At 45.5% G+C, this 12,001-nt stretch overlaps 1 protein-coding gene across 1 annotated transcript in view; it reads left to right on the forward strand.

Moving 5' to 3' along the window:
• The window catches only part of Anxa3 (annexin A3), a 43,177-nt gene that overhangs the window by 19,559 nt on the left and 11,617 nt on the right, over positions 1 to 12,001 (forward strand). Inside the window, exons 4-7 of the mRNA XM_050150121.1 lie at positions 1,373 to 1,467; positions 4,695 to 4,808; positions 7,561 to 7,651; positions 10,363 to 10,442. Of these exons, the coding sequence (XP_050006078.1) occupies positions 1,373 to 1,467; positions 4,695 to 4,808; positions 7,561 to 7,651; positions 10,363 to 10,442 (380 nt within the window). The remainder of the gene's footprint in view (positions 1 to 1,372; positions 1,468 to 4,694; positions 4,809 to 7,560; positions 7,652 to 10,362; positions 10,443 to 12,001) is intronic.

A 12,001-nucleotide genomic window follows, 5' to 3' on the forward strand; every position in this document is an offset into this window, starting at 1 on the left:
GATCAAGTACGCTGCAATCTGATTCTGTAGAAAACACAAGATCAAAGGCAAGCACACTGGGAGGCCAACAGGCAGCCAAGCACACAGGTTCTTTCCCCTCTCCACAGATAGACTGTGTAGCGCAGTCACAGGCTCTGTAGATATGGTGTACTGGTGTTACCTCAGCACAGAGAAACCTAGCCTCTAATCCCAGCTGATCTTCCCATCATTCTAATCATGCACCCCCAAGGCCTGCAAGCCCCTCAGCACTTCCGATCTTAGCACAGTTCTCTCCAGCCAATGACGCAGACACGGATTCCCACAGTTGTCATAACATTCTACCGAAAATCAGTGGCATCGAGGACATTCTCAGACAAGCTGGCCTCAGTTCTGGCCCGATCTGACCTTACAAACACATGCATGTGAAATTCACCACGGAGGTGTGAACCAGATGTCGTGTTGCTGTGGTAAATGACCTGTGATCAGTAAGAAAGATTTTGGCTCATGGTCTCCAGAGGGTTCAGTCTGTGGTACTTGCCTTAATTGATTCTGGGCCTGTGGTAAGATCATCACGTGGCAGACTACTTACCTTCTTGCCTCAAGGCTGACAAGAAGCAGAGAGAGAGAGAGAGAGAGAGAGAGAGAGAGAGAGAGAGAGAGAGAGAGAGAGAGAGAGAATAACCTTTAAAGGAATGTCCCTAATGACCTATATCTTCTAGGTCCTACCCCCCTGAGATGTCTGTCATTTTCTGAAATGACAGGTGGCGACCAAATATTCAACACAGTTGTGTAGAGGGCTCATTTCATATTCAAACCACAGCAAAAATCGTGTTTGGGGATGAGAGATTGTTGCATTATTTAGAAGTCATGCGACTTTGACAAATGAAATAGGCTCTTTGAGTGTTAATGTCATCTTTAGGGTGGCTTTGTCTATCACGGTATGGGGACTCTGTAACTCTCGCTATGACAAGGAGTAAAAAGGCACCTTATAGATAGCAGTTTCTCAATAAATCTTTCTTGTGTCTGTGCCCTTGAGAGGCTAGAAGATCTGATGCCAGCTATGGAGTGAGGGCTGAAATTCCGTGAGAGTCACTCAGCCTCCTGAGGGTGAAGCAGGAGCTTCTTCGTGTTCCTCTCTTCATGCCTAAGAGGACTAGACAAGCAATGTCTGGGGTTTTCATTTTTCCATCTCCCAAATCGACCAAATAGTTAACTTCTTTTCCAAAAACAAAACAACAACAAACAGACAGACAAAAACAAAACCCAGGCAAACACAGATTCTAGCCCAGTAAGAAGCTGTAAACTGAAATTTAAAATGCCTTACTGTAAGCACTTGGTCCGGATGACTAATACGGAGAGCCCTCAGTTGATAAGTGACTTTGGTCTCATTTAGGAACTGACGAGAAAACCCTTATCAGCATCCTGACAGAGCGGTCGAATGCGCAGCGACAGCTGATTGCCAAGGAGTATCAAGCGACGTATGAACAGGTACCGCCCTGAAGAGACAATCACCCGAGTCTCGGGTCTTCCTCTGTGGGGCACTCGCAGATCTTTGGGTTCCGACTGAGCGTGGCAGGAGACGCCGTGTGCATCCACTCGAGAACCAGGCCTCTCAGTCTTGGTTTTGCATTTCTCCATCCCAATGGCTTTGGGGCGTCTGTGTCTTCACTGTGGAATGAAAAACGTCGCCTTAGAGCAGCGGTTCTCAAACTGCGGGTTGTGACCCCTTTAGGGTCAAATGAGCCTTTCCCCGGGGTCACATAGCAGATATCCTGCTCACAATTTATTTACATTGCAGTTGTGAAGTAGGAATGAAAATAATTTTAGGGTTGAGGATCACCAAAAACGAGGAACTGTATGGAAGGGTTGCAGAAATGGTTCCAAGCCATTGGTGAATCCCCTCCCTACAGGATACTTGGCCTAAAAGGGAGATTTAGGGGTTTTTTTTTGGGGGTGTGGACAGGGTCTCGTGTAGCCCAGACCAGCCTGGAACTTACAAGTAGATGGAGATTATCTTGAACTTCTGATCCTCCATTGTTCAACTGTCAAGTGTTGGAATTACAGCCGGGAGTCACTAGGCCCGGGTTATGTGATACTGGGGAATCAAACCCCGGTCTTTGTGAGTGCTAGACAAATACTCTCCCACCTGAGACACGTCCCCAGCCTGAATAGAGACCTTCTGATGGGGTGGAGGGGGATTCCAGATGTTAGAGATACTGTTAAACATCGTACAGGATGGAGGATCGCCCTCCCACAAAGAGCTACCAGAACAGCTGTCTGGCAAAAACTGCCTTAGATAATCTTTAGTTTCTATTTTAATTTTAAAATAGAATTCACAGGCTCAGTGAATTCAACAGATGGAAACTAACTAAGTATCCAAAAATAAATACCTAAGAACAAGACTGACAGCCGGGCAGTGGTGGCACACGCCTTTAATCCCAAAACTTGAGAGGCAGAGGCGGTCAGATCTCCGTGAGTTCAAAGTCACCCTGGTCTACACGGAGAGTTCCAATACAGGCTCCCAAAGGTATACAGAGAAACCCTGTCTCAGAAAGCAGAACAAAACAGAAAAGGAACAGGACTGCCACACAATTGGTTTGTTGTCTATTTGTTGAGTAGTCTTGTCTCTGTCAGACAGTAGGAGAGGCAGTTCGTTCCTTCGCTTGTGGAGCTAGCATCCTATTGGAAACATGATAAGTTCAGTCATTGGCAAGTGTGATAAAGATAAAATGGGATGATGAGGGTAACTGGTGACTGGCTCCCGTGACGGGGTGAGGAAGCAGTGCCAGCAGGATGCTGCTGCCTAGCTGGCCGCGAGGACAATCGGTGCTGTGTATATATAGACGTGTGTCACTGTGCCTGACTGTTTGTCTTTGTGCATTTTCAGATGGGATTTTACCATGTTGCCAGTCTGGTCCTGAGCACTTGTGTTAAAATAATCCTCCCACCTCAGCATCTTTCCTACCCAGTGCTAAGACTACTGCATGCCTCTCGGCTCGGTTTTATCTCTAAGAGTTGGTGCATAGTCTTGGTTTTATTCTACAGTTGGGAGCCATTGGAAGTATGTAAGCAGGGGGATAATATAACCCAATGTTTAGTCTTAAAAGATTACTTGGGGACCTGGAGGTTTAGCTTAATGGCAGAATGCTTGCCTGGCACTTCCGAGGCTCTTTGTTGCATCCCCAGAATTACAAAGAGGATGGAACGGTTGTTCGGGATGCTGTGGGTCATGGATTATGGAAAGGAAGGAGTAAAACACAGAGCAGTCAGGCTGTTAACTATCAGAGACATCACCCGAGAATGATCTCCGGTCCCCCCAGGCGTTAAAGCTCCTTTCCCAGACACCCTTTATCACACACTAATATACTATACAGTAAAATTGAATTTCCTCTTGAATACTTTCATTTTCCTGTTAGGGTAACATCTTAGACAGAAGCATTACTTCGCGGCTACCTTTAAATGTCTAGCATTGATTAAGTACCCTTGATCATGTACTCAAATGAATGAATTGTCAACGTCTGGGCAAAAACCCCTGACATATAGGTTGGTGACCCAGATGGCTCATTGGCCTTCCAGAGCGCTGTAAAATGAGAAAGAAGAATCAACAGAGGCGAAGGCAACAGCCATTTCTTACTGGGTGATGGAATGATAGTGTGTAGGGTAAGATTTCTTTGCCGATGGGTTGAGGACAGATGGTATCAGTATTCAGCATTTATTATTTATTTATTTATTGTTGTTTGTTTTTCGAGACAGGGTTTCTCTGTAGCTTTGAAGTGTGTCCTGTAACTAGCTCTTGTAGACCAGGCTGGCCTCGAACTCAAAGAGATCCACCTGCCTCTGCCTTCCGGGTGCTGGGATTAAAGGCATGTGCCACCGCCTCCTGGCTCAGAATTCAGCATTTGAAGAGAAAAAAATCTCTGCTGTAGTTACAGTAGACGGGGTGGTCCTTGGCTCCATCTTGTGACCCCACTGTGTCTGTGGAGGGGCGGCTTTTATCATCAGAACTGCCCGAGAGGCTGCTGGCTGCCAAGCCTGAAATCAAATTGTTACATGTTACTCCTTTTAATATTGGAAATAGGAACCACGCCCCTGCCCTTAGGTGTGTGTGTGGGGGGGCAGACTCTTATGTACTATGTGGAGGCAGTGCCAAAGGACACTAGAATCCTGTATGGAATGCCCCAGGATCCATTAAAGGAGACTGACCAGCCACTGTCCTCCCCTTTCTTTGTGGAGCCCAGTGGGGTCTCTGAGAAGCAAGGTACTCAGGAACAGTTTACCAGAGAGAACCCTCTCCCGGCCTCCCTTACCCTCCTTTGGAGAGCACCAAGGACCTAGGAAATGTGTTCATTCTATTTTCCTAGTTATCAGGAATTATTTTAATCTTGCATATGCGTGGCTCAGTGTGGCCGTTTGGTCCATGTGTACTGTGTGTGGTATACTTAGAGGAATAGCATTTTAATGTGCAGTCCCAAACTCCGGTGCATTTGCCAGGCTTCCTTTGGGCTTTGCAAATGTCTGTGTAAGGCAGAACATGGTGGAGACATCATAAAATGAAGATTAGTGTCCATCGAGATGTTCTCAGCATTCCTGCCATTCCCTATGGAGGGGCATGCTGCTGCTTGATGTTTATACTTGCGTTTCCCTTTCCCTAGGTGGCTGTTGAGAAAGACAAAAGAACATATTTCATGATTTCTTCCTTGGGGTTGTTATTTTAGGAGCTGAAAGATGACTTGAAGGGTGACCTCTCTGGCCACTTTGAGCACATCATGGTGGCTCTTGTGACTGCACCAGCCCTGTTCGATGCAAAGCAACTGAAGAAATCCATGAAGGTACAAGCCCTTAACAAACTAAACAAACTGTCGCTCCGCCGGTTCCACTGACATAATAATTAGGGAACTCTTGGGGCACTCACTTGAGACTTAGTGGGCTTGGATGGCATTTATGATTGTGCTCTTTAAGGGATGGGGTAATTATTGGGAGCTCTCTGCAGTCCAGAGCCCAAATGCCCCTGAGCTGTGAGGAGAGTTGCATTTCTTTTCTTTTCTTTCTTTTTTTTTTAAAACTAAATATTCAGCCTTTTTTTTTCTTTCATCAAACCTAAATGCCATCATTTATCCGTCACTTGGGCCCTATGATTTTTATTGTTACCCCTTGCTTTCCTTGACCCTTCAGAACCCCAGCCTTTCACCATGTCCACATGAGCTCTGCTCTAAAGTCTGCTGCAACTGGCCGTCTCCATCCACGGCTTCCACTCTGCTGTGACCACCTGCACCTCTTGATTATACCGTATCAGTACCCTAAGAAGGTACCTTCAGCTCCACTTCTCTCCGTTTGAAACTATTCTCTATGGGACGGGCAAGATTGCTTTTATAAAGATGTTTTAAAGCGAGGCCACGTCATTCATCACCCTAAATCTCCAGCGAACACTTAAAACCCAGACTTCTTATTATGTTCATCACCCAAGCCTGCATCTTGTCTGTCTGCCATTCTTGTAAAAGCCCTGCCAGCCAGCTTTCCCCGGAGCAACAGAACCATTAGGCAGACATTTACATTAAGAAATTTACTGTAAGGCACTGGGTATACCTTGTGAGTTTGGGTGTAAGGACTAGACTCTGCAGGGCAGGTGGTCAGGGAAGGCGGGATCCCTCAGCAGTCTCTGAAGCTGCTGCCTCTGGGGACAGCCCCTTCGACAAGGAAGCCTTGGCTTGCCCGTAAGGGCTGTTAGCAGAATGAATAGGGCCCAGTCAGAACGCGGAGTGTCTGAAGTGCATCCCACTTAAAAATCAATGAACTTTATTCATAAAATACTTCGACAGCAGCACACAGATTAGCATCTGTCTTGATAACCAGGGACTGTAGCCTGACCAAGCTGCCACATAAAACAGTGTGAGCAGTGAACCCTGCTTGTAGATTACCACAGGGCCCCTCGCAGAAAGGACCTTCTATTTCTCTTATTGCTGCCTAAAAACATTCTCTTCTTTTTTAAAGGAACATTTCTTTGTCTTTTTTTTCCCATATAACTAAGATGTGAGTCTTTATCATGCTAAGGGAACCTTACAAGCTGTAGTCTCTATTTCTTATTCTACATCAAAGTCTGAGATAAAGTAGATGGGAAATGAAGGGAAAGGGGTCCGGGTATGAACATAGTCCAGATTCTGGCCTCCCATCCTCAAGAAGAGGGTCCTTGCTTTCTTCTGGAAGGCGTATGAGCATCTGAGAAGCTGGTGGCCAGCTGGAAGCTGATATGCAGGTTTTCTGTGAGAAATGCCTGTGAAGGATAAAGAGAGACAGCAGGGAAAACAAGTGAGCCTTAAGTCTGCACTGAGGGGCTGACCCCTGGGGGAGAGCCCAGCACTCGGCCCATCTCTGAGAAGGTGCGGCAGGCAGCAATGGCGTAGGAGAGGAGGTCCATGCTGAGCAGGAACAGTCCAGCTCTGGTACCTCACCCACATCTGCTCGGTCAGTTACCAGGAGCAACAAGTCTTTGTCATGAACTCTAGGGCCGACCCAAAGGTGTGGCAATTGGAGACGGTTAGCGAATAGTACCTGTTGCAGTAGACAGTCCTGAAGTGAAACGTGAGCATTGTCTGTCAAGGGCTTCCACGTGGGGAGAGCTTAGCAGCTGTGATTCTTTTGGCCAGATTCACTGACCTGTATTGGAAAATGTTCTCTTTGGTTGAGAGGCAATCAACAGTAAGGACTGTGGACTGCGAAGGTGACAGTACCATTAACAAAACCCTTTGGTCTTGGGCTCTCCCATCTTAGCCCCTGGATACGTCTTGGCTAAAGTTGGCAACCATAGTCAACTATTAAAAAAGGAAAGAAGGAAGGAAGGAAGGAAGGAAGGAAGGAAGGAAGGAAGGAAGGAAGGAATAAAGAAGGTTTAGCTTCTCTGTAAGGACGCTCCTAGTCCTCGTCTACAGTTATTCTGCATATTTTACCTTAGTCAGAATTTAGTTGTATGAATGATTCTGGTGGCAGGTACCCTGGCCAGAACTGGGTCTCTGTTTGTAAATTTCACTGGCTTTATTTGATCACGTCCCACTGCAAACAACGTACAGTGTGAGTGAGCGACCTTGATATAGACAAGGCTTAGAGGTAACTGGGCTCCAAGCCAGCAAGGCCCACGATACACGTTTACTGGAGATCTGAAAACTTCTGTGGTTGAGAAGGCTGGGACGTGCTGACAAGCCCTGCCCAGAGGTGCAAGGATGAAGGCAATCAATCACAATTGCTGTGGAGCCCTTTCTATATGGAGAGCTACGTGGGCTTAGTAGGCGGAGCCTATTAGGCCATCGTGTCTGCTCGCTAACGACACAGGTGTCTTCCTCTATGTAGAATCATTTGACTTCTTTTCACACTGGAGTGGGACACACTTGATGTGGGTTTACTCCAGATGAGTTTTTGTTTTAATTCTAAGATGCACGGAAAAGTCAGAAAACCACTGAAGAGCAATACGAGATCTTACATCGATTTACTCAGAGCTGCTCTTTCATCTGTACAAAATAAGATATTAAGGCTGAAAAGCATGAAATTAAGATTTTTAAGTGTTCTAAAATTTAGATTTTTTTTCCTTGTTAGGGAACTGGGACTGATGAAGATGCCTTGATTGAAATCTTAACCACCAGGACAAGCCGGCAGATGAAGGAGATCTCGCAGGCCTATTATACAGGTGACCTTGTCTTCTTCTTGCCTTTACCACTGATAGCACATGTGTGAGCCAAGTTGCTGCTCCGAGCATCTCGCCTATCATAAAGCATCTTGAGAAGGCCAGAGATAGGGAAAGAGATGTGTATTCTGAGAAGGCCATGGAAAGAGATGTGTATTCTGATATGAACTGTGCATTTCCAGGGAAAGTTAGAATATGATCTGCCACATCACATCCTGCATTTACAGCAGTATCGCTTCAGAGGACTTTGTCCTCAGCAACCACTTCATTAATCAACCATTTTCATCAATCTTAGAGTCTCGAGTCATCGTATACTTCTTCTGTAAGTTAAAAACCACTCAGAATCATGATTTTTGGTATGGGAAATTTGGTAAGCCATTTAGAGGATGTGCTGAGCATTTAGGTTCAATATAATTGGCTGACGTCCTAAAAGTCTGTGTGAAAATCAGGCCCTCACACTGTAATTCTGCCTCTACTCAGAGGTAGTATGAAAACCTCCGTCACCTCCCATCAACTCAGTCACAAGCTCAGACGTTCCCAGGCCACACATGAGTCTAACCAGTGGCCTACACATCCAGGGTTCTCCCTGTCCATTCAGGTTTAGTAGCTCACTAAAAGTCACCCTGAACTCCAGAAAGTACCATCCTCCCAATGACAGTGGTGTTATGAAGGAAGTAAGTCATGGCCAGCCAAATGACAAGACACACAGAGGGGTCTGAGAGGCTCCTAGAAATCTTCCCCCCTCGGCATATTGACAGCACTCACCACCCACGTGCTCACTTGAACACTGGGAGCCATTGGTTTTAATCAGCGTTTGTTACTCAAATGTGATTGGTTGAATCATTGTCCCTGTGATTGAGCTCAGCCTATAGGCTTCCCTCAGAGGTTGAGATGAGACTATGTCATGTGACTCGAAACCTTTCTAATCCTACTGCTTTCTATTCTCAGTTATCTTGTTAGTAAAACTCAGAAGAATAACGTTAATAAGAGACTCAGTTACGAGAGGAAAGTGAAGATTTGTCCCAAGAACGAAGGACCAAAGAGCAACTCAATTACACAAAAGCCCCATAGAGTTCTCTAAGTACCGTGATGGTGCCAGGCTTTCTAAACTTGTGTTTATAAGAGGTTCACTTTTGCTGTAAGAGAAGCCCACAAAAACGGGAATCCTGGACCCCAGATGGGGATTAGAAAGGTTATTTTGGGAAATTATTAAATGATAGGTACTTCAACTATAGGTGACTAATTTGTTATTGATGCTCTAATTAGAGTCCAATCAGAAAAAAAAAACCCACAAACAACACTAGGTATTTTAACAGAGAGAGTTTATCAGAGATAATTGCATCCCTACTTTTGGAAAACAGAAAAAAAAAAACAGAAATAGAAGACAGAGGGTAATATACCAAATACTTCCAGAGATAAGGACTCCATGGCAAAGAAGTTGGGTTTAATTGAAATTGTAAATTTGGGAGGATGGTACCACCTGTCTGGTTTTGGTACCCCAGGAACTCAGAAGATAAGCGTAAGGAAGAATTCAGATTTCCAGGAAGAGGACCCCACCTGTCTGAAGCTGGTGTCTCTGCAATGTTGCACACAGCTTGCTGCAGAGGCCATGGCTGCCTCTCAGGGTGGCACTAACAGAAAAGGCAGGTGGGCAACACACATTTCTTTCTCTCCCTGCCCACCAGTCTCCCTTCACTCCCAGCCATCAGGGAATCTTAACAGGAAGCACGTGAATTTGAAGTAGACGAGAGAACTGGCTAATAATAGGCACAGGTGGGTACATAATTAGTGCTTACGATGCTTAAGTGTTTGGCCTGGTAAGATGACTTCAGTGGGTAAGCACACATTCTTCCAAGCCTGGAAATGTAGTTTTAATTCCAGGGACTCACGGTAGGGGAGAACTTATTCCAAAAGTTGTCCTCTGCCACAGTGCATGTATGTGTATCACACACACACATACACACACACACACACACACACGTCTAATAAAGAGTATAAAGTTTTTATGGAGTCCTATAATGGGAAATGGGACATGTGACCCATGCATACAAATCTATCGCAGGAGGTCATCAACTTAGCTTTCATAAAAGTAACAAGCTCTCTCATCAACGAAATGACACAATAGTCTAAATAAACAGCTAACAACTTTCCCCAGTATTCTGAAGTTACTGGTGTGTGAAAGAACACGGATCAGGGATCCAGAACTCTTATGTTCTAGCTCAAACCCCTTCCTAATGCAACACCATCTGCACTCTTACCCTACTGTCTTAGTTAGGGTTTCTATTGCTGTGAAGAGACGCCATGACCATGGCAACTCTGATAAAGGAAAACATTTAATTGGGGTGATTCACTTACAGTTCAGAGATTTAGCCTGTTATTGTCATGGTGGGAAGCAAGGCAGCGTGCAGGCAGACGTAGTGCTAGAGAGGTAGCTGAGAGGTCTCACATCTTCACTCACAGGCAACAGGAAGTGTTCTGTCTCACTGGACGTGGCTTGAGCATATATGAAACTGCAAAGCCCGCCTCCACAATGACACACTTCCTCCAACAAGACCATATCTGCTCCAACAAGGCCACAACTCCTCGTAGTGCCACTCCCTATGGGGGCCGTTTTCTTTCAAACAACCACAGCTGTTATGCCTCTGTGTAGTATGCTAATGTGTAGTAGCCGTTTCTGTTTCTCATGACTGAATCTCATTCTTGTTTGGTTTCAGTGTATAAGAAGAGTCTTGGAGATGACATTAGTTCTGAAACATCTGGTGACTTCCGGAAAGCTCTGCTGACTCTGGCAGATGTAAGGTTTTACCTTTTATTATTTGCCTTCCCCAATAAGCCGCAAGCTCAGAAATCATTTTCAGGAAGTTAACAAAACCGAATAGAGCGGGTGTTCCATTTTCCTGTGAAATGATTCGTTCACATCACATTTGCATTGCCAACATCAATAACAGATTTAACAAAGATCACAAATGCTCATCTGGGGACTTAAGTACAACAAGAAGGCTTGGTTGGGTCAGATCTGTCTGTAGATTAGAAATGATTCCACTGAGATTCACAGCACGCTGTTCCTCTTTGCCACCCACAGAAACTCGTAATTGCTCGTTTTCAGCGTGTTTGCACCTTTAAAACATGTAGATTTCCTTCTGGATCCCAAAGAATACTTATTTTGTTTAAATTAAGTGTAAAGACATAGAAGAACTGTTCTCAGAGACGGGTAGTAAATCCAGAAACAAAGTATCTGTTTCAGGGCTTTGTCCCTGTGATCTTGGAAAAGACAGACGTGAGCAGAGGAGGCCTTGGCTCACTTTACTTGGAAGGTCCTTGATTTTAGTAGTAAAGATGGGACCTGCCGGGGCACTGTCACAGGTAAAGGAACTTGCCGATGACTCTGGCAGCCAGGGTTCCATCTCTTGAGCCCACGGAAAAGTGGGTAGAGAGGGAATCACCTCTATAGGGTAGTTCTCTGACCTCTACACTTGCACTGTGCACATAGTAATCAATAATCTATATATTTGAAAGATGCTGAAGTTGGGGCTGGAGAAATGGCTCAGCAGTTAAGAGTAGTGACTGCTCTTCAGAGGAACAAGGTTGGAGTTTCAACACTCACGTGTTGGCTCACAATCACCTGTAATTCCAGTCCCAGGGGATCCTGTTCCCTCTTCAGGCATGTGTGTATGGGCACAGACATGCATATGGTGCCCAAACACACATGCAGGCTAAACACCCATACACATAAAAACCAAGATGATAAAATCAAGGATGAGACATATTCCCGGGCTCGTCTAAGAGAGGACGTGATTGAAGCCCTGTCTCGCTGATTTCTTGCAGCTGATTTACACAGTGCCTGATGTGTGAGCAAGTCCCCAGTGGCTCAGCATGACGGCTGAAGCAGCACTTGCTAAAGTGAGGTATCATGCAGCTTGGAAATAATTCACCCTCATTATAGCTTGAGGTGTTTTAACTGCTGCAAACCTCGGGAAGGTTGAATCCACAGACCCGAACAGATGAAAGGCGGTGGCAGACAAGGTCTAGGCCGTGCACATCTCCATGTGTGATATGAGCTCACCCGCAGTAAGCAGGAAGGAGTAAGAGAGCTCCAGGGCTGGTTTGACATCAAACAGAACGGGACCCTCCCACAGCCTAATGGCTTTCTGTACCTGCACAAGTCCCCGGAAGCTTTTAGGAATTCGTGTTCATGCCTGTGAAATTACACTTCAGATAGTATTAACCCCTTAAGGTGTTCTGAAGGTTAAGTGAGAGTAAGTGAGGTGCTGAGTGCATAGAAGGGGATTAGCCCGTTAGGGTTTACTCAAATGGTCCGTGGACTTTAACAAATGTATGAACGTACGGCCGTTG

The sequence above is a fragment of the Alexandromys fortis genome, unplaced genomic scaffold, assembly GCF_014885135.2.
Source record: "Alexandromys fortis isolate MF-2015 unplaced genomic scaffold, M_Fortis_MF-2015_v1.1 scaffold_0, whole genome shotgun sequence".
In the NCBI taxonomy this organism is placed as follows: domain Eukaryota; kingdom Metazoa; phylum Chordata; class Mammalia; order Rodentia; family Cricetidae; genus Alexandromys; species Alexandromys fortis.